The following is a 22,701-nucleotide window of genomic DNA, read 5'->3' as shown; positions in this document are numbered from 1 at the left end:
GCCGCTACTGCCACCACAACCGCCACGATCGTCGTCGCTATTCCAAACAGACGAGAAGATTCGTTGCTTCCGTTCAGCCACCGACGTCGACGACATCGTTCGCATCTCCTTCCCTCGACGATCGTTCGCCGATTTAACGATTCTTTACGCGCTACTTGTCGCCATTCGTTGGAAATTCTCGGACGATATTCCCGAACGATGTCTCTTCTCTTCTCCTTTGTATTCTGCTTGACGATGTCGTCGAACCACCGTCCGGATTTCCGACCTAGAGAAGACTCGAACGACGAATCTCCGAGGCGAATCACCGCGTCATCTCTTCCGGCACCGTCGTCGCCGCCGGTTGCCGTCTCGACCAAGTATCGAGAGTCTGGATCGTCGATCAGCGCCTGGTGTCTGGTCCGACAAATTCCAACCAGGGCTATCGTTCGGCGATCCTTCTTCCTCTTTCGAGCACCGTTCTCCAAGCAACTGGACGCAGTGCCGGTAAACGCGTTTCGGCCGGTCACCTCGATCGGTGCTTCCGATTCAACTTGCGGGACGATCACGCCACAGACTGCGACCCCGCCGATAGGGACCGCGACGAGAGCGCGGCCGGAACTGGCGCCGCTTCGCTCGAGCAACCACACCGATGCCTCTTGCCGCTCGTTGTCACGGGTCACGAGTCGACCAGCCGTTGCCAGCTTTCCCATAGCCGGCTCCTGATCCACGAGTTTAAGCACGATCCACCGGGGTACCTCCTCCCTGGGAAGCACCTCGTCGCTATCGTGCACCGATTCTATATCTAATTTCCTACGCTTCTCTTCTTTCGCCTTCTTTCCTCTCCTTCTTTCCTTCGATCTTTCTCGTCTCTACTGTTATTATCTTCTTTGCGTCGCTTTTCTTACCTTTAACTTTTACTCTTTTGTCAACCATTAAACGCATCGACCAACATGTCAGCCGAGACTCGCGCGAATCTCAACGAATCGGAGAAGACGGTGTTTGGCGATCGACTTGGAAACGAGTACGCAAAGGTCTGCGAGATTTCCAAATCCTACGACAGTGTCCGACCGCTATTCGAACCGTATTCGATTCTTTCACTTTCTTCCACTGTTGCTCTGCCACGCGACGATTCATCCGCTCCTCTTAACGCGTAATGCCAAACAATGCCGACCACGATGGATCCTCCGCTCGTTTGGTTTCTTCTTCCTACGCGACGGTAACGGTGACTGCGACAACGACCACGACGACGACGACGATGACAACGACGACGACGACGTTGACGTGGACGGAATAGAACCGAACGCGGAGAAGGATCGAAGAAAGCGAGAGGAAGGTAAAGGAGACAGTGCCGAGGCGGTCATCTTAAAACACAGGCCGGTCGAACATTTACGATTGTCGACTGATTTTCAATGATTCTAGGCGCCCTTTGCTCCCTGTCTCCCTCTTCTTCGTTGACTCGTCGGAGATATTTAATATCGAATGACACGAGGAACTTCTTATTGGACACGGCCAGGTTGAGACGGAACGGGACGAGAAAATACGACCCGCTCCGTTCGGACGTCGCGCGTCGACTGCCGAATACCGTACTCGGCAACACGCACTCGCGTATATATCCCGTTTACTACTCCCCGCCGGCGCGCCGGCCGGCTGATCGCGCTTCCAATCTCTTGGCGTCCAGTTCGACGTCGTAACCACCGCTGCTGCTGCTGCTATCCTTGCTGTCGTCGTAGCCCCCGTTGACCACATTGTCTCGTGTTCGTCGTCTATCGTTTCCAAGCACCGATCTTTCCTCGATGGAATCTGACAAAATGAGGCACGCGGTGGTTCACCAAAGTTTCCCGATTCTTATCGTTGAAATCTTTCATGTATATACGTTGCACGGGTCACGTGAAACGTTTTAAAGTATCGTTTGCGCTGTAAAGACACGCGACCGTTTCATATTCGAAACTAATCCGAACAAGCATAGGTATACAAATCGGAAAATATTCGTTGCGAATCTTTATTCAATGAGAAATTGGTATACTGCGTGAGTAAAGGGTAGAACAGCTTAAAAGTAACAGAGATACGGAGGTACTTTATTTCCAGACATCGTCGATCGTATCTTACATGGAGTCTCGTTTCGATGTTACGCGCCAATATATCAACGCTATGCGGTATTACGTAGTCGCCAGAATGGAGATTCTGAAAATTGCGTGAAATTAGGACGAACAGGATTATACGAAGTGTACAGGAATTCCTGTCGAGTGGCGGTTCTTATCGGTAACCATCAAAGTTTTACGCGATAAATGCGTCCGTGTGACGGAAGCAAAGGCGGCGCCTAGTCCGTGCTTCTTTATCACCGGAAGGACCGTTAAATAGGACAACGTCAACGAGGAAATCGAGAGACGGTCAGCCAAGAGATTGGAATAATCGCTCGCGAGGTCAAAAGTCGCCTTGAAACGACGAGTGCCTGTTCGTTTTTGTGACGCGAGATATTCGGTCGCGAAACGGTTGATATCCTTTTTTCAAGCCATCCAATCAACGAAATACGTATCTCGATGCAGGGAACGGTTTGCAAACGGAACTGCGATTCGCAACATTGACGCAACTGCTAACCGGTTACGCACGCGACCTCAAAAGTACGGCAGACTACCCTTCGGAGAGTTAAACGCTGCTCGATTTCGGGGAATCGATTGATCGGTGAAATGAATTCGCGCTAGAGGTGCGCGTTCGTGTCCCCCGGGCTCGCACGTTTTTTCGTGGAATGAAAAGTTCGCGTGACCGCGACGCAACGACTGCGTCGCATTTTCGTGGCAGTCGACGCGTCATCCGAGGGATCTCGTCGGAACAACGTTTCAGCCCTCCGTCGATCCAAATCGACGATCCAACGCGAGAGAAAGTTTCCGCGGCCGAATGAAAAAGAGACAGAGAAACAGATAAAATTACTCGCGAATGTACGCACACTTATCCAAACTCCTATTGGACCATCCTCGACTTTGTCAACGCTATCGTTGATAGTCGGATGTCGTTACAGCGCTAATGAAATTTTCAAATATTTCATACAAAACGCACGATATACGATAAGTTGAGATACTTTCACGAGACACTGCATAAAGAAAGGGAGAGGAAGAGAAAGGACGACACGTAACTACATATATAGTTTGTACGAGAATGGTATTTAGTTTGTCCTGTTTAACGCGACATACCGCACCGCGTCGCACGATACCGCGCCTCGCTCCGTCACGTCGCTTCGTGTTTCGCTTCGTTCTACCTCGCATGGCGCGGTACGCTTGCTTAGTCTTACCCCGCCTTGCCTCGTTGCGCCTCGCTAAATGCTCCTACCTCTTCGGTTTACCTCGCGTCACATCGCGTCGCGTTGTTTGTTCTTGGAAACGGCGACCGGCGGACTTGCAAGGTAGAGCATGATTCACGAATACCGGGGACGGCCAGTCCTTCCTGCACGCCCCTCGTGCACGTCCGCCTAGAAAGTCGTGGTCGTTGCCGGTCGTTGCGGCTGTTCCCGCTAATACCCCGTAATATCCCGTAATACGTCGATGACTAAGCCAATTTCGCGAGCAGAGTTCCTTCGACAACGGGCAACCTACGCGCACCATCGCCGTAACGCGCGTCGTTGCGAGTTACGAAGGATTCGCTCTATTTTCGAGGAATCTCTGCCGATGGAAAATCCTGAACTATATAACGCCGATTCTCGGCACCGTTACGCGCTATTCGTTACGAATCGCCTGGAATATTGTTCATTCTTCGTCACTGACAAATCCTTCCAGATGGTATCGTACTGATTATCGTCGTGATTATCGTCGGTGTTCACGTCATCGGTATCGATATTGACATCAGAATCGACAATGGCATTGGCATTGGCACTGATACCAACACGAACGTTGCCGCCTCCGCTCGGATATCCTCAGCCGACACGAGAGCGCCGATGAATCGCGCGTTAAAAATAAAGAAGCCCCATACTGGTGTTTCCCGTTCGCGTCCAACGAACTTGAGAGACGACGCGGCTCGAGACACCAACCGTTCCCAAGACCAAACGAGCGAATGTCCCGCGAATAACCTTCGAAACCGTACTTCCGGATTTTTCTCAACCAAATTCTTTGCCGCTATGTCATCGTAGCGTGTAAAAGACGTAGGAATCCGTTTTAACGATCTCTCTCCTTTCAACCGGCTCTTTCTCTCTCTCTCTTGCTCCCTCCCTTTCTCTCCCTTTCTCTCCCTCTTCTCCTGGTCCAGTCTTTGACCGAATCTTCGAATCGAATCGTTTGAATCTGACGTTCAGTAGCGGGAAACACGTGAACGTTTGAAAAGCGCACCAAGTTAGCGAAGGCTAATCGCACCACGTGGGAACGAAAGAACGCGACGAGCGGGTTAAGCGAATACCATCGTTTGATGGTGCACGATGGGTCTTCTCGAAAGTCGATGCGTTTTCGATTACCACGCATACCCGTGGTTTCTAGAGCTTCCCATACTATCTTTCGCGCACCAAGGATACGGTGCATCGCAGCACGGGGTGCACCAAGGAATTCTCCCTCGACTCGAAATCTTTGCTTTGCAAAGTATCGTTATTCGCTCTGGAATTTCTTCAGCCCGTTTTTCGAACCTTCTACTTAGAAATCGATAACGTAATGTTTAAAACTTCAATGGGAATTGTGTGTTTAAGATTATGCGAAAGTTTAGGACGGTAAGAGTATTAGGCGCTGACGTAAACGGCCCATAGTGTATCGAGCATAGAGGGTTGATTCGTCATCGCTAATAGTAGTATCTGCCAAGATCGTAAAACAAAGAGAGATTTTGCGATTGTATAACGAGAATTCTTTATTCGACGAATATTAAACAAAGACTAGTCGCATAAATTATTATATTATATCGACCACCGAGTCTCGTGCTGACGACTCTTCGTTCCTTTGGAATACGAAATGGTAAAGAGCGGTACTCGATCGAGCGAATCGAAGCAAAGAAATGGCTAAACATATAAGCGGCAAGAGCTAAGGGTAAAACGAAGGGTAAAAAAAGGGTAAGCGCAAGAGGAAACAAAAACGAAAGAAAGAAAAGAAAAGCGTAGTAAACGCAAGAATTTTATGACTGTTCCGGTCGATACGACAATTTCCAGCTTGTCCCAACTTTTCCCTCTTTTTCCCTGTCTTAGTCAGCTCTTTTCTCGGAACTCACGATCGCTGGATTTTCTATTCGATCAACATTAGTCCTACTTTCGCGCCGATCCCTGATCCTATCGATTATACCGCGAACTTTCTTCGAAATTCGAAGCTTGAAAGTCACGAGTCGTATAATCGATGAAAAGGAACGAAACGCGAACACGTCGCTCATCGTTATTCCCCGTTATTCATTCGCTCCTGCACGCTACAATTTTCTCCGTTCTTCCACCGCTTTGCTTAACCGATCCCGTTCTCTTCGACTCGACTCGGCATCGACTACTTCTCTTTCATCGCGCTTTCTTCCAATCGAGTTTCGTCGGGAACGGACAAAAGAGAAGCGGATTGCGTATCAAGCTAGCGACTAAGGGATAAGTACAGTATCGTCCGATCCATTGTACTATCGTTATCGCAAATAGGAAAGCTCGTCGATCGCACGATGCCCGATGGTTGGAAGCAGGTAAACGATAGCCGGTAATCGGTCGCGGACTAATCGTTTGTCCATGCGTAACACGCACGGCGCAAAAATCTAAGATTTCCATTTTCACCATTCTAATACACCTGGGATGTACTTGTCGATCAATTTCTCGTAATAGGGCCACAATTTCTCGATGTCCGGGACTTCGCCGCTCTTGGTGTACAGATCGTATTTACTGAAACGCAATAGTCAAACGGTTAGTCAGAGCGTATCATTCATCTTTCTTCTTTTTATATATATTTTGGAAGACGATAAAATCGACGGTTGCCTGATACGTATTTATCAAAGACACTAAATTATTCGAGAAACTGATATTAACATTCCGCGTATATTATATTCTATCATTTTTTCCTTCTTATTTCTTTTGTTTTTTGTTTCCTTTTTTCGTTAGTTTCAGTCTTTTTGAAGAAAGAAGAGAAACGCGGTGATTGAATATGGATACTCGCTTAAAGTCGTTGATCCACTTCAGCATCTCCATATCTTCGTTGGTGCAAAAGTGCATGTAGTCGCCACCCGCGTGCCATGGATAAAACGAATGATAACGAATCATAGCCAACGCCTGCTTCGGTAGTTTGGTATTGTTGTGCACCAGGACGCGATACAAGTATTCGTCGTGACCCCAGGACATCAGTAACTTGTCGATGCCGCACTTTGGTTTGTACATGCCGTATTTCGTGCTGAAGCGAAACGCGAAAAATGTTTTACCACGATCCTTCTCCGAGGAGTGAACCAATTCTCTTCGATACTTACTTGTATCGAGCGTCTCTACCGTCCGGATTATCTTCGAAGCTAGTTGCCCTGTAGACGATAGAATCGGCCCAAGCGCATCCCACGGGAAACGTGTCACCCACGACTGCCCATTGCGGTTCCCCGTAAAACGCCATTATCTAAATCAGAGGAATTTAGCATTTACTTAAGAGAGAAGTATTTTATTTAAAGAATACGGTCTCAAGTACGAAATAACTAATTCCTTGCCATTTTTTAGCATGGTTTCTAATCTAGAGAAGCTCCAAGTTACGTTACCTTGCCCAAGTCGTGAATCAACCCGGTCAAGTGGTACCAATCCATGTCAGGATGTTCCTTTCTGATAGATTCTGCTGTTTGGAAAGCGTGAACGATATTTGGCAAACTGGTGTCCGGATCGCTCTCGTCCACCAAGTCGTTCAACTTGACCAACGATTCCTTTATAGTCATCTTGGCCTTGTCGAATCGCAGCCATTCTTTCATGCGAGCTGAAATGTAAGAGTCGTAAGATTACGAATACGATTCACCGGATGATTATTCCCTTCTTTTCGTTCCCGTTGTTCGAAATTACTCGTTCGTTATCTATTCGCTACTTGTTTCGGAATAGCTCGCAATTGAAAACTTGATCGGGAAACACGCGACATGAAAACAAAACTTAGGCGCACTTACGATACCGATTATAAATATTAGGACATCCGTTAATGTACAAGTATCTTTTGCTTAGTAATTGAATTAGCTACTACATTTATTTTATTATAAATCCATTATTTCATTCGTATCGCGTGTACTTTATAGTCTAAAACGCTGAACAAAATAAGATAAAGTAAAACTGCATAGAATTTTCCATTGTACGTAACGAATAGGTGTCCTGATACTTACGTCAGTGCACGTACATGCATGTACATTACTATGTATTACTCACACTTTACAAACTCGACGGTTTGATTAGCGTGCATCTTTTCGTAGGTTTGTCGAACTCGCTCCTTCACCGGGTCGGTCGGATCCTCGGAGAAATCCCTGAACTCGCCCTCCAGTTTTCCCGCGTAAACATTCTCTGGTCGATACTTGTCCGAAGGATCCAGGATGGTTTGCCTTTGCGGCTGTGCCTGTCGTCACATATCAATCACACTTAATATTTTTTGTTTTTTCCTCGCTTCCCTCTATTTGTCCTGTGATTTCGAAAACAGTAAACACCGAGGTCGTTGCCTACGTTCCGATCGATGTCAGAGGACTCCTTTGAAAGGAGGATTCGTAATTCAAATTTAGAGCAAAGGAGAAGCACGTTTGCTTCCAAATTTCGTGAAAGTCGATCGTGATTCGTGTTCATCGACGTCGTCTTTTTTTTTCGTAGGGTTTATCGTCCGTTGCACACCGTACACCGTACATCGACAACCGAAAAATTTTGTACCGCAACGAACGACACGGAAGTCAAAAAGGAGACGTCCCGGAGAAAGAGAAATGGAAAATTGCGTTCGATTACCGTGGCGACGATTAAAGATCAAGACGATCGATCATCGAGGCAAATTCGATCGAAGAAGCTAACGATCATCGTTACTACTCGATTCATCGTCTCCTGTTAATACTTACGAGCGTTTTAGCCGACATCTGTCTATGCGGCTATGTTCCAACTGGTATTGAGTATGCAACACCGACTAACTAGTCCCATGCGACCGAGTTAACTTATAAATCTGAGGCAATTCAACCCTTGACCTCTGCTTCATCAAAGTATGGTCACGTGCGTAATGCCCGATACGCGTTATCTCGATCCCATACATTCGTATATGTTTTTAAACAGACGAACCCACAAAATAAAAAGCATTTCGTGGAATTTAGCAATTTTGCAGTAGCGCATTCTACGGATCTCCTCATTTCGAACTCCTCGTCCAATCAATCTATCTATCTCGCTCTTCCATACCGTTCACAGTACCAACCCATCTTTCTGTCTGTGTCTCTCTCTCTCTTCCTTCTTCTCCTCTCCATGCCTCGCGAATAATATTTTCTTTTACTGTCCTTTCGTTGTCAGCGTTCCAGCTTGGAAAGTTTTTAACTTCGCTCACGTAATATTCTGGTGCCATTGATATTCGATTCACTGGATCAACCGATTTTTTGTCGTCATTTTTTCTTAACGTTCTTTTTCACCTTTCACCCGTATCTTTCCCTTTTTGCTGGAATTCGTTTCGCGATGAAACTAAGGATACTAATTCGGATGAAAATCAAAGTGCAGTTTCCTTTCTTTTATCCCATTATTCTCTCTTTTTCGTTCGAGTTCCTGTTACCAAAGAGATATTATTTTGGATGAAAACAAACATTTGCATTTTTCTTGTCTTCTTCCAATTCTCTTTCTTCCTTTCTTTCGTAAGCAAGTCCTTTTACCAAAGGGACGCTATTTTCTTATACTATTTTACTTTAATATACTTCTCCTTCTCTTTTTATCAAACGAGCATCTTCTTATCAAAGGAGCATTATTTTGGACGAAAATAAAAATGTATTTCGCGATTCGAATCGATCCATGACGTTATATAATTAACAAAGCATACAATTGGACGTAATCGCGTGAAAAGCGACGCATAAAGATATCGTGCGGGCTCGTGAATGGCATTCTTTATATTATGATAAAGATGTTTCGAACTGTACCAGGAACGGTACGAAAAAGTCGCGCAACGATATTTTTCTATTGGCTAGTGAAAAGACAGTCTATTTCATCAAGGATTAAGTCTTTCTTGAAATTACAAGGACGAGGAGGAGGACCAGAAGAAAGAGAAAGAGAATGAAGAGGAGGAAGAAGAGGAGAAAAACAGAGGTTACTCTGTTAGCCTGTAACGATATAGACCCTGAATTCTTTTGACTGGAAATCGAAGAAATGAAATTGGTGCTTAACACTTTTGGATTACAAATTAGTACCGAACGATTTACCTCGTGGTACACGTTTCGAATTATCGGGCACTTTCAGTCATTTTCTATCCACTCGTATTCTTCTAACATTGGAAAATATCTCAAGTTCGAAGAAAATACGAAGAAAGTCGTTACTGATACGCGATTTCCTGTTAAACGTTTCCTTAAAATATCAAAAGTCTTTGATTCGTTGAAATCGAAATTGAAATATAAAAGTTTGAGAGCCGCGGCAGGATTAAAAGCAACAACGTTGTTGCTCTCGATAACTACGTTGTTGACTTTTCGAGAAAATACAACGAAAATTGCATTTTGAACGAGTACAGTTGGCACAGTTATGCGACAGCATCGTTAAACAGGTGTTTGTTGGTATTTTATTCTTTGTTTGTTTCGACGGCACACGTGCCTTCTGCGGACGTAGTTCAAGCGACGCGTTCTCGATTTATTAAACTCAATTAAACGACGATTGATTTGGCGCAAAAGGAAATAAATCCTCGGGGCAGTTTATACGCGATCGGTGTTAAATGCATAACACATCGATGCTATTTTCATATCACAAATTATCGAGGAAGAACGACTGGCTTACTTATTTAGCCGATAGAAACGTTCAACGACTATGCAGGGAAGAGGCGAGCAAATGGATGAAGGAGAAGACAAAGAGTGGAAAGAACTCGGAATAGATTACTGTTTGACATCTGTGAATGCTTCTCTCGTAGTAACACTGAATCGATTGATGCCGCGCGTATGCCGAATCATGGAATATTTTAAATCGATAACCTTTGGTATTACGCAAATGATATATTTTCAAATTATCTTAAATATTTTTCATTGAAATATTTAGAAACGGAAAAAAAAGAAAATACGAAGCGAGTTGCCAACAGCGTTTCCGTTTTTCCTTACATCAGACTGACGAAACTGTGACGGCAATCGACGTTTGCCGCGATGACGGCATCTACTTTGACATTCTTTCGCATAATGGCAAACTCTTATTATATAATCGGTTTTATTTTGCTCTTAGCATCTTCGTTCTTTCTCTATCCGCCCTCTTTCCCACTGTTTTTATAATCTACGAAAATTGATGTAAAACAAATTTAGCTCGTTTCGAACGACATTCGATAAATTTCTGTATTCCCGATACGTTTATTCTTATTTACAATTTTTATCGCAACCAGCTCCAAAATATTCGAGTGTAATTTGATTTACGAGTAATCGGGCAAAGGAAAAGCAATAAATAAATTACGGCTGGTCATATACAATCTTGGCAAAACCTTTTTATTCTTCAATCTTTCCTTATTTTCGTTTTTTCTTGGACAGTGGTCGTATTAAAATTATCACCGACACTTTAATTACCGATGTACGCACGAAACTACGTATACATATGTACTCGCATATTCACATCTCGTATGCGTGCACTTATATATACGCATATGTAAATATACACTTGTAAGGTATACATCTCCGCTTGTCGATAATACGCGAATATGAGGACAACACGTTTTCAGGATGAACACGAATCCGAGTACGAGGAGTTGCTTCCCTTTCGTCGCGCACTGTGATGATGTCTTCGAGATGATGTTTGCGACGGTGACCTATGCTTGGACGAAGACTTCTTGCTCTTCTTGGATCTATGCGACCGAGAACTGCTCGGACTGTCGTGGTTGCTGTGACAAACAAACGATTGCGAGAGAAACAGAGGAAGAGAGTATAAAAGAGAGAGCGAAGAAAAGAGATCGATTACAGATAATCGAAGCGGTGGTTTTGGCTGTATTTACGAATAGGCATAGATAAACTGTCACTACGTTGTACGCAGTATTAGACGTGATAATCGATCGAAAAAGTCGCGTACCTTCTGTGAGAACTTTTCTTCTTTTTGTGTTTCTTGTGAAATTTTTGTCTATCTGTGTAACTTCGACTTCCACTTGGACTCCTCGATCGTGGTCTAGATCTTTTACCGGTCAAGTCTGCGCTCTTCAGCCTGTCCATCAAAGAGTTTCCACCGGTGGTCCTTAAGTCGCAAGAGGACTTTGCGTCCTCCAACGACGGCGAGGGGGATGGCGACGGGACGGAGTGCACTTCGTCCGAGTCGTCTTTCCTCGTTCCTACTTGATTCGCGACAGTCGCTACGGTTCCACTACCTTTCGGTAAACCGGAGCTCTGTATTTGACTTAAAAACGCTGCCGCTTTCTTTTTCCTTTCCAATTGAAGCTGCCTCTCTCTCGAAGTAGCAGCCAGTTTGTCACGTGCTGCAGCAACTAGCTTATCCTTAATCCTATCTTCGGCCTGCTTGTGCCTAATCTCCTTTTGACAGTCTTCCAGAATCTCGTCCGTAAGGTCCACCAACTCCTTTTCCTCGTTTTTCCACTTTTTTTCCGACTTCCACGCTCCACTACCATCTTTGTCAACTGAAATCCCGACACTGATTAGCGAATTCTGTTCGTTCGAATCTTGTGGCGAGCTTGGTTTTGAATTTCCATCTTTGCTCTCGGCTTCCATTTCATCGTCACTCTCTTCCAACGGTAGTGCATTTCGCTTTTCAATCACCCCGGTATCCCCGTCCTTTGGCTTTTTTATCGAAAACGAAACTGTCGTCACTTGTTTCACTCCTTCTGTGTTCGACGCCGTCGTCGTCGTCGATGTCGTAGTCGTTTCTTTCATCCTGGGCTCACACTTCTTTTTCGCTTGTATCATCTTCACTCTTTTCTGTACTTCCTCCATTCTTTGTTGCTTCTTCTGCAATTCCTCCAGCTTCTTCTGCTTTTCTTCTTGCGGCTCTTGTTTCTGTAATAGCTCTTCCTCTGTCAATACTTTCGGATTTACCGCACCTTCGTATATTGTCAATTTGTGCGCATAATAACCGTGGTACTGATGCGATAATTCGAGAAAATTGAATCTCGGATCTCCTTTGTTTTTAACGATCGCTTCGAAATCTCTACCGTTCTTCGCCACGTAACTCGCCATTTTATCTATAATTATTTGTACGTCCGCCGGTGGAACGATAAATGAAGGTCTACTTAATTGTTTCTGAGATGTGGATCCGTATGGTACCAATTGTGGCTGTGATTCATTCGTTGTAATTTGTGTCGTCGACATTTCATTCGTAGATGTTAATAAGTTCGGTACAGCCATTTGTAATGGTGATTGTATCTGCCCGTTTGGTCCGTATATTACTGGACCATGAGAGTATTGTACAGGTGTGGCAGCCGTTGTAGCCGTTGCAGTCATCGCAGTAACCGAAGTTGAATAAGGGTTATAATTCTATAAAGAATAACAGAGGGTGCTCGTTACATCGTGTTTCGCTTTAACCATGTTTCTGTTTGTCATATTTTGCGATCCGAATCTCTTACCTGTCCTGGCACAGGATGATAATATCCTGTGCTAGTTGTTGATTGAACCGTGGTTTCGCGATGTAGCGGCGGTGCTTTCGAAGGCGGTGGTTTTCCGGTTATTTTATTTACAAGCATCGAATAAGCACAGTCCGCTGATGGTTTGTACTGTATACTTGGAATACTGGGAGCCTGCAAACAACGACGAATTTGAGATTGATTTGTAGTCGAGCCAAGTTTACGAGAACTGCACGAACATCGAAACACACAATCTACGACTCGTACGTACGAAACGTATTCGGCACAGAACGCAATAACTGCAAGTTAACATACCGCTTCTATTTTAGTTAAGGACGACGCCAAGCTCGGATGAAGATACGGTTCATCGTCTTGATCGGATGATCCTTCTTCGTGTTCTATCATTAAAAAGAATACAAGTTAATAAAACGTTCAGTTGTATACCGGCTTACTAATACTTCCTATGAGTTATAGAGATTAACATGGATTAACAAATGTAACATAGAAATACTTACAGATGGAAAAGCTAAGTAGAATCAAAGTAGATGTGGGTAAATAAATCCTGCTTTAAATCTCTTGGATTATTTTAACACGACATAATAATGTCAACATTTGAGAATGTTGCGATAAGATGATCTCTTAAATAAAACAATATGCGTACCGGATTCTTCTTTCTCCGGCTGCTTTTCAGGATTATACTTTCCAGTCTTGATCGCATCCAGTATATATCTATAATATTGATGAAGTCGTCCGTCTATCGACAAGAAGGAAAATTGTGGATTATTCGCCTGCTTCGCTTTAATTAGAATCTCCATTTGGCCGCCTTGACGACTTATAAATAGCGCCGTTTTTGTTATGATGGCATTCAATTTTTGTGTTTCTGGCTGTTAAGAAGCAACAACAATAACAATAAGCATGATGAACAGAAATATGAATTATATATATAAACACATCTATTGCTGTTTGTTTACCAACCAGTGAAATACCCTCTGGAATTTCCAAATCAGGCGGTGGAACGAAAGTTTGATCCTCCTCCTGGGAACCCTCAGACTGTTTTGGACTTTGTGAATCATCGCACGCGATCTTTGATCCGTTCCCTTCCTCGTTGTAGTCATATGCTACTTGAGTGTATGTGTTCTCTGAATCCAGAGCTTGATGTAGCCTCTTTATTTCTTCCTCTGAAAGACGACCATATATATTTTGTTGTTGATTTCATGCACTAATAGTAAATACGAGTGTACCATATACGCGATCCACTTACCATGATGTACAGCATCTTCCATTTCATTATTGTAGAGAGACCGATACCGCTCTTCGTCGCATAATTGCTCCACTTTCAGTTCATCCTCGGTCAGGATCGTTCGATGATCGAAACCACCTGTCGGTGGTTCGTATATCCGTAAGTCCCCCAGAGCACCTCGTCCATCGTACCTATACACATACATAAATTGATTTAAACGTAGAAGAGATGTTATGTGTTTCAGATAGCAATTTGCTCGATTGCGGCATCTGAAAATTGTGTCACGAAGCAAACCCTGTTTCAGTCAACCTCAAAATTTCTCTGAAATAGAATATAGTTATACCACACACGTCCCGTTTATATCACTTTACAAAATAATAACGACAACAATTCGATTTCAAATGCTCTATTCATTCGAACTATTTGTTACTATTTATAGATATCGCGGAAACTTCCGTAATCAATCCAAAAAGTTGTGTAAAAGCTATTACTCTTTTTTACTTATTATTAGCGGACAACGAATGACATTACGCTAGAGTTTCTCTTGTTTCGCGAATATAATCGTTTGCATTGAGCATCGTTCGATTCGATCTTGTACAGATCCAGAAGCAGAGGCGAATAACAGGAACCGCGTTGTGCGTCTATGTAGGAAGATACACTCGATTCTAGAACGCTAAAATACATACCATGCTGAACGATTATAGTACCTACAATCGTCAGCTGCCGTTTGTCTCTCTACGCTGTGTCTCACCTTGCTGCTGCGCCGTCGGTCAGCCACAAAACACCAACGTGATGAGACCACGTTGCTCTACGGCCGTGCAAAGCGCGTATATATCGCGCTTCCACACCGCCTGTTCACAGCCAAGACACCTGCAGAAACCTTAAACAGTCTCCAGATTGCTTATCCGTACGTTAACCGTTTATCGTTGAATTTTTCCAACTGCTGCACTTTGCTTAGTTTCGATTGATATCATTCTTCTAAAGGTTACATGTACGGTGCATTTATGCAAGAATAAATATCCTAGATGATAAATTTGTCTAGGTTAGGGAAACGGACCTGTCTATTTTCAATGTGCTATCGCCCATCCATGGTATCAAATGCTTTCCTTGATCAATCATTTTCGCCTTGTCATCATCTCGAAATAATTTGCAGCTATATCCAAACACCAACAGCTCCTGCGGTTCCTCTTCTCCATTTTTTTTACGCAGAATCCCCGAATCTACCATCCAACGCTGACTTTTCGATGTCGCCATTTTCTATCCACTGATACTACTTGCGTTCCACCTTGTACATTGTACATGCCAAGAAATAGCTAATAAACACGAAGTTGGCTGCGAGATTAGAACGTTGCCCAAACGTACCATCATAATTTTCAACTCTTTCGTCCTTAAATCTGAAGACCTGTGGCTCTCTTTAGCGTGAATATATTGCATGATGCAACAGCGTATCCGAGGCAACGAATAGAAATTATTTAACAAATTTATTAACTAAATGTCAAAATTATTTGTCAGTAATAAGTGTGATCACTCACAAATTTCGTATTTACTTTCTTTACCATAGGAAAGAATATTGCCAAGGCATAAATCGCCCGCTTTCTAATATTGTAAACTCCAATCAAATTTCCTTCACTGTACATATGTACATTGTATTTACGTATTTATTAAATATGTATATACCATGATCATTTTAATAGATCTCAATATTCGTATACCGAAACTTTGAGAAAACCGTCTGAAAATTGAGTCATGAAAATCAACTTTTGTTTTTCATGTTGATTTTTTACGATTCAATTTTTGGACGATTTTCCCGAGTGTCGAAACCTGTTTATGGGTTAGTGGTAGGGTACACACAATGGGAGAAATACAGCTTAGAGATGTAAACGTCTTAAGTTATACTATCAAATAACAATAGTGATTAATTATAATGAGACCTATAATCGCATACAGTAGAAATTTTCCAATAGAAATCAAGATTAAAATATATGTGTATATATATATATATATATATATGTACATATGTATATTTATCATTGCCTATGTTCATGATATTTGTATATCTCAATGCGGCCCTGACTGAGTATTGGTTTTCCTATTTTCTCAAATTTCTGATAATTCGTACGAACATATTATTTTTAGCGTCCTATATTTCTTCCATTGATTATAATATCTAATTTACTCATGGACAAGTTACTAGATCGAAACATAAATAAATAAAATGAATAATATTTTGTTTTCGTGTTCAAACTTTCTATTACATCGACAAATTCATCGATTTCTCTCTTAAAGCGTTTTAATTTCTCAAGTCTATTCCAAATTACATGATCAGTGTATTAGCATGACTTATATATATATAGCATATGATACAAATAATACTTGATTCTATGTACCAACATAATTAATCACGATTCAATTATGTGATGATCTGCGATTCTAATAGACGAGTTATGAACTATAATTAAGGGTTGATAACGTTTTGTAAAAATCAATGAACAGATATCGTTAGAAAATTAGATATATTTACGTTTTGTAAAATGATAGCACACTGGTACCTGTTTCTTTGATATTAATTTTAAATTGAGATTCGTGTTTGTTTTCAGAATAAAATTATTGTGAAGTAATAACAATTATTTTGTCGAAAAATCGGTATACGGATCGTTTGCGTAACAATTACACATATTATAGTATAATTTCACAGAATATATTTGCAATAGAATCGTATAAAAATAAAATGCAAATTGTTCATGGATAGTAACTAGTTCAGCAAAAGTATGGAATGTAGGTATCTCATGACCGTACATACGTTACACAATCGTTGGTATAAAACGATATTGGTCATCCCGGAAGGCATGTCATAATCGTTAAGTCATTGTTCATTGTATCGCGTATTATAATAGTTTATAATACTGGCATGTACAATATTTTTCTATTGTACGTTTTGTTCATCTGAGTAATGTCATTATTTCATTCATGTCTTTTCTTTATAGAAAAAAATGAATTGTTTTAAATAATACACTGCGCATACGATTTTTAAAATACCATTTCTTCAGTTATATAAAAATTCAAATTCGATATATCTCAGATTTACACAGAGTACATATATTTATACGATAAACGCGCTTTTTCGTATACACCTTCGAATTCTAATTATTTTATTTTATTTCTTTCTGGAACGCATCTTAAGTACAGCTATTTTCTGCTTTGTTTTTCTTTTAGAAGAAAGAAAAAACTTTTGATACGAATTGAATCACGTACTTTAGTAATTAAACGTGCTGTTTACTTGATGGGGATTCCTGTTGAAACATTATTTTCACATGTCTACCGGTGAAAGCGTATCGAGATTATCAATACATGTTTGAATAATACGCTGTTAATTTTTTTTATCGCTTTTTACATCGTGGGAAGGGCGTATCTTGTTCACATATATACCACTGCGTAACGAAATGATAGATTAGGTAATCGTATTAAATCACTCCGCGTTATATCCAAACAAAGAGCTTTGTGAAAAGTATTTGATCGGAGAAAATAGTTTTAAATCCTCGATCTTCTTATGATAAATACTTAGATATTACTCGAAATGATCGCGCAATTGTGCATGTAGGAAGCTTCTATTTCTCGTATATTCATAAATGTTAAAATATTAAGTATATTATGAGTACTGTTGTTTGATTGTGATGTTTGAGTATTATAAATATTAGATAGTTCATGCATGAAACTACGAGTCATTCATTCACGTACAATTATTTAGAGAAACAGTTCAAGACTCATCACTATGACGAGGCGCAAAAGTACATTACGTATCAAGTATGCAATATGAAATCATGATTTCTGTTCTTAATTGATTTGGAAAGGGAAAAGAAAAAAAAAAAGAAGAGAAATAAATGTTACAAATTGATTTAACACAGTCTAACAGATTTCATACTGCAATAAATGACTAACATTATTTGTCATGTGACTTGGAAATCTCAAACATCTACTGTAGTTTTCAAGCTTTCATAGTGATAGGATATCATATTATTGATTTTTTCGGAGTAATTGTGTTGCAAAATAAAAAAATCAATGATATAATATCTACTATCTTATCGAATATTTATCATTTACATTTGCTTTTGCCGTCGAGTAATTTTTTCCAAAGATCAAATTGCTCGCTATACTTGACCATGTGAATACTTATACCTCGTTGAACATTACACGCACTATACGATATTTTTTTATTTAAAAATTCATTAGCATGCGTCCTTTTGATACCCAGTTTATTTGCAACTATACCAGTCACAAAAACATCTTCTAGTTTAAGATATGTTTGGTCTAACGCAGCATCATACAGCTTACGTATGATATCGCTGGATAAAAGATACGCTGGTCCGGTGGTGAAGTCAGGGAAGATGGCATGTTTAAACTGTGCTTGAGATACATAATACTTGCTTTTTTTGTTCCTAATTGGTTTCCATTTTTTGGCTAGTCTGCCAAATATTACGTTCTTCTCTTTTGCATGTTTAATCGTGAAAGCTTGCAAACGTGGAACATTAATAAACATGTCGTCATCAGTCTTTAAAAGAAATTTAACCTTGGAACAATAACTATCTACCCATTCGAGAGTAGAAATTGTTTTAAGCGTCAAATTAGAATATGAATCTAGAAATTTCCCGCGTATTACGTCGTTGTAAGTTTTTTGTTCCTTTCTCAAAATTGTTTCCACTTTGGAGTCCATAGTTGCACCTAACATAAACAAAATACTAATATCGCTTCTCTGACCAAAATGACCCCATGTTTGTCGTATTGCCATTCTGGCTTCTAGATGAGTTGGTGCAGACATTATTATTATTACCAGATCCATTTCTTTACCAAAATTTGGACATTTCTCTGGTATTGGTACCATATGGCCAGCTTCATAAATAGCACGTGCAGAGTATTCATTGGGAAGCACAGAGACTGCTTTGGTCTCGTTGATAACCTTGTCCATCTGCGTAGGTGGTTTTTCACTGCTTTGCTTGGAAACAACGATTGATACGTTCGCAGTTTGAGAACTAGAAGATGTTGACTGTGTAGTAATCAGAGCATTCGAAAGATTAGCATTTTGTACACTGTAAGGATCAATGACAGATAATTCTGGAGAGTCATTTTTAGACAAAGTTCCTATATGAATCTCTATGCTGGTGTTTGATCGTTGCTTGTAAATCTCCAGAGATGCAGGTCGACCTAAATAGAATATAAAATTTCTTAAAACATGTAGACGCATATTCAACTGTTATCCAACGATTACAAATAGTTGATCCAACTATTATCAATAGCAATAAATGTTAAAATCATTTCGTAATCCTATGTGAGCGAAATATTATTTAATATTAGCAAAGAATCAATACTTACAAATGTTTCGTGGTACAGTATATTGAGGAACATCGTAGAGAGTCGTACGATAATACGCGTAGAAAGTCAAACAGATCAATCCTAGAATAAGGGTTCGCAAAGAGCGACTACGAAGATGTAGTAATTGACACACGGCGATCATTTTTATTGCCCGTTTATTCCGCTTGTTTTCTTTAAAACGAATCCTTCTTCTTCATCTACATCGTCGTGATATTCAATCCACTACAAACAATAATTCGTTCGTCAGAAATTTTCCATCGTAGTGGCGAGTTCAGCGAAACAAATTGACAAGTATTTAGATAAATAGATTATCCTCATATTGTTTCGTTTGAAATTATTATAAGAGTAACATGTCGATCTTCCTCCGAGTTTTCTTTTATGGTACTAAACATGTTTAGAACAGATGGTCGGTACAACAACAGTTCAAATCTTCTTTGTAATCTTCATATCCTTAAACCATTCTTTAACCAAGGTACGTCAATTTCCGATGCGTTACCATGTATTAATACGCACAGTTTTTTTAATACTATCCAGCAAAAAATAGACAAGTATATTTATACAGAGGAATTTACGTAACTTTCATATTCGCTGGACGAAGGAATCGTTTTGAGTATATGAAAGTCTGACTACTATTCCGAAGTTCCGAATGTTCTATATACTATAGAAGTCTGTGGTTCCGATCCAAGATCCAAGTAAATACACGGTCCTGTCCAGACGAGTATGCAGCACAGACTTCTCATCTTATAGCACTTCGTGAATCATGTCCCATGTTCTGAAATACCGATCGTGTAAAAAATCGGACTGTTTCTTACGCCCTCTGCGATTTACAGCGGTAAGTGTAGGAATTACATTCAATACAATTACTAAAGTTGATAAAGTCGCAGACAAGTGCTAAAGGAGTAAAGCGTACACGACTAAAAGTCCGATAAGAATACCCCTCTCGTTACACGGTACACGTGATTAGACGATTACACCAGGGATGATATATGTACATACAATATGTACATATATATTACATTGCATCTTAGAATATTCAATGATTTAACGATAGCAGTTTTTCTTACTTTATTTAAGCACGATCTCATTAAATACAGCGTGAGATACGTAACTGGAACCACTTGGATTACTATATAAATAACGATTTCAATGAAAAATATTTCAGATAGAAGTTGAATGGTTTCAAGGAAGGCGTAATTAGTTTCTGATAATTATTATTAATATTATTATTGTTGCTATTACAGCAGTTTGTCCTTATTGCACTGATATCGATGATTTCTGAATATATCATTGGGGCACGATTCTGAACAACTTTTTCTTATTCTGCCGCTCGGTCTTAGTTTTCAAAATATTTGTAAAAAACTGTCGGTACCAATCAGTGAATTCTGTCTATAATTGTGGGTCCGTGACGGATCAAATGACATCTAACCCAAACCTAATTTATATTTTTTGTTCATAGTTTATAGTTTTCTTGTTCATAGTTTTCTTTCATCTTCGTTATTATTATATCGATATTTGTCATATCGATCACATCGGATTTTCGATCATTAATTATAATTGACATCCTATCGAAAATCGTAAAATTCGTTTCTCGAATAATACACCTATCGAATAGTCGTATTTCCTTTTTTCCCTCTGAGATGTCGTTGTTGTCACTCACGCACTTTCATTCAATCGTTCGTTCCTCGAAAAGCGGGAAAATGATAAATCAATCGGATAATAATCTTCCGAGTACCGATTTTTATTCGTACAGTTTGATATGGTAAATTTGAGAAATCGACCGATCTTTTAAAGTTAGATGTAGTCGTGCTGATAAAGAATAACCATAATATCACGAGGTATTAGGAAATGAGAGAGTAAAAGGTAAGACAGATGAAAAGCGGAAATAATGAACTAAAAAAGAATTAAATTCAAAGATAGAATAAAATAAATATAAAATAAAATATCTTGCAATGTTTCTTTACGAATTTAAAATTGCAGCTGGTGCGAAATACGAGCGATTGATCGATAACCTATTTTTCCATAGTTGGCAGAGTGCCAGATTTCAAGTGAATACGCTGACTCTGAGAAGGCAAATGGCGTAACTTCATCCTAGGTCACGAATGTTTTCATGTTTACTGGACTAGCGAAATTAATAACGAGACCTCGATAAAATCGTTGAATTGTTCCGCTGTAACTAAGTTATTACAGCACTTCTAATTTACTTGATTAAATATCGATCTACAATAATCTGCATATACATATGTGTTCCTACCAGAAGCAGAAGCGAACCTAGTGACAACCACGTATACGTATGTTTAAGCGTAATGTATATCAGAGAATTGTTTTCATTATTCGCATTCATTGGCATTATTTGAATAAAACATTATTTTCTTTGGTACGTTTCTAGTCCAACACAGTTTCATTTTGGTTGGCAACGACAATTGTTCGAAAGACGAGTTTACAATGTAAGCGTTTTACGTTCATTTACGCGAAATGTGTTAGATTAGGATAGAGCTAGGATATATTGACTCGTAACGTGTCGTAAACAGACGCGTCGTTTCTATCTCGAATTTAAAGTATTTCGAAGCATCTAGATTCTGGATACTAGACTCTAGACTCTAGATTCTAGAGAGAAGTCACTTGACCTTAAAAACTCAGCAAGCGAGTTGGTCGTTAGCAAGTGGTTGAACATTTTTCCACCACATAGTGGTGGAACATTTCTTCATTAAAATTACGTGAAACTTTTGTTTCCTTGCAAAACGGAGGGTTCGTTAAGAACAAAACTATGAAGTTATTGCTTCGCATACGTTGATAATCTAACCTAGTAATCGATAAGCGAATAATGTAAAAAATCAGAGGCGAGGTGAGAATTACAAAACGTTAACGAAAAGGTAGAATAAGAAGGAAGAATTAACTACATATTAGAGTATGTTTAAGCGCAGATATAAAGTATCGATATGAAAAGAGAAGTAGTAACGCCGGATGGCCGGCAACGTTGACAATCGCGCGCACCCAATCGATGGCCCACTGCCAATCGTTTCTGCCTACAGCCTGTCTTTCTTACTTTCTCTTTACCTCTCTTTTTAACCCTCTTCTTCGACACACCCCATTCTCCATGTTGTCCTTCCGTTCTCAAACTCGACGTAGTTTATGCTTCTACTTCATCTTTACCAACTTACTTCGTGTAATTATTTTCATAAAAAATTTTTCTTCCTTCTTATCTTCTTTACCTCAAATTTGATTTTTAAAATACGTTCGTTTATCTTTACAATCATATTTCTTTATCTTTTTTGGCCTTTTTATTAGAGGAAGACGTGTAACACTTCATTACGCATAGCAATCCACTTAGTATTTACTTTCATCGTTAGTTTTTTTATACTTTTGAATATTTTGCTTGCAACACATTTCATTTTTAGTTTCACATACTTCTGGGTATTTATGTCTCTTTTCTTATTATCAATCCGTTGTTTCGTCTGCTTTACGACAGTTTGTCTTTATCTTTCGGAGTGTTTCCATAATGGTGTGGAAGCCGCGTCGGCG

General features: G+C 40.3%; 5 protein-coding genes across 6 annotated transcripts in view; 1 reads left to right on the top strand and 4 right to left on the bottom strand.

Moving 5' to 3' along the window:
- Positions 1 to 1,930, bottom strand: part of LOC100746184 (bone morphogenetic protein 2-A) — a 13,805-nt gene extending 11,875 nt beyond the window's left edge. The window contains exon 1 of the mRNA XM_012386414.3: positions 1 to 1,930. Within this exon, the coding sequence (XP_012241837.1) occupies positions 1 to 689 (689 nt within the window). The 5' untranslated portion in view covers positions 690 to 1,930.
- LOC105680861 overlaps positions 1 to 6,715 on the top strand; it is a 14,968-nt gene extending 8,253 nt beyond the window's left edge. The window contains exon 5 of the transcript XR_002946794.2: positions 6,590 to 6,715. The gene's annotated coding sequence lies outside the window, so the exon portion shown is untranslated. The remainder of the gene's footprint in view (positions 1 to 6,589) is intronic.
- On the bottom strand, positions 4,766 to 8,081 carry LOC100749564 (inositol oxygenase). The gene is made up of 6 exons (XM_003490013.4): positions 7,936 to 8,081; positions 7,271 to 7,454; positions 6,628 to 6,836; positions 6,355 to 6,491; positions 6,051 to 6,281; positions 4,766 to 5,779 (listed from the first exon to the last, which is right to left on the bottom strand). Exons 1-6 carry the CDS (start codon positions 7,951 to 7,953, stop codon positions 5,671 to 5,673), a joined length of 888 nt encoding a protein of 295 aa, XP_003490061.1. The 5' UTR covers positions 7,954 to 8,081; the 3' UTR covers positions 4,766 to 5,670.
- A 2,402-nt stretch (positions 8,082 to 10,483) lies between these two features.
- On the bottom strand, positions 10,484 to 15,517 carry LOC100749326 (splicing factor, suppressor of white-apricot homolog). Of its 2 annotated transcripts, none has more exons than XM_003490011.4 (8): positions 14,876 to 15,517; positions 13,840 to 14,009; positions 13,554 to 13,756; positions 13,240 to 13,462; positions 12,894 to 12,976; positions 12,582 to 12,752; positions 11,084 to 12,492; positions 10,484 to 10,898 (listed from the first exon to the last, which is right to left on the bottom strand). In XM_003490011.4, exons 1-8 carry the CDS (start codon positions 15,070 to 15,072, stop codon positions 10,736 to 10,738), a joined length of 2,619 nt encoding a protein of 872 aa, XP_003490059.1. In that variant the 5' UTR covers positions 15,073 to 15,517; the 3' UTR covers positions 10,484 to 10,735. The 2 variants fall into 2 exon arrangements, with proteins under 2 accessions (XP_003490059.1, XP_012241918.1); XM_012386495.3 differs by having other exon boundaries at positions 14,570 to 15,013.
- A 573-nt stretch (positions 15,518 to 16,090) lies between these two features.
- LOC100749207 (beta-1,3-galactosyltransferase 5-like) lies at positions 16,091 to 19,948 on the bottom strand. The gene is made up of 2 exons (XM_003490010.4): positions 19,183 to 19,948; positions 16,091 to 19,014 (listed from the first exon to the last, which is right to left on the bottom strand). The coding sequence occupies exons 1-2, from the start codon at positions 19,322 to 19,324 to the stop codon at positions 17,909 to 17,911; spliced, it is 1,248 nt and encodes a 415-aa protein (XP_003490058.3). The 5' UTR covers positions 19,325 to 19,948; the 3' UTR covers positions 16,091 to 17,908.
- Between the last annotated feature and the right edge of the window lie 2,753 nt (positions 19,949 to 22,701).

This window comes from Bombus impatiens, unplaced genomic scaffold (assembly GCF_000188095.3).
Source record: "Bombus impatiens unplaced genomic scaffold, BIMP_2.2 scf_0389, whole genome shotgun sequence".
NCBI lineage: Eukaryota > Metazoa > Arthropoda > Insecta > Hymenoptera > Apidae > Bombus > Bombus impatiens.
This window is presented reverse-complemented; position numbering and strand designations above follow the sequence as displayed.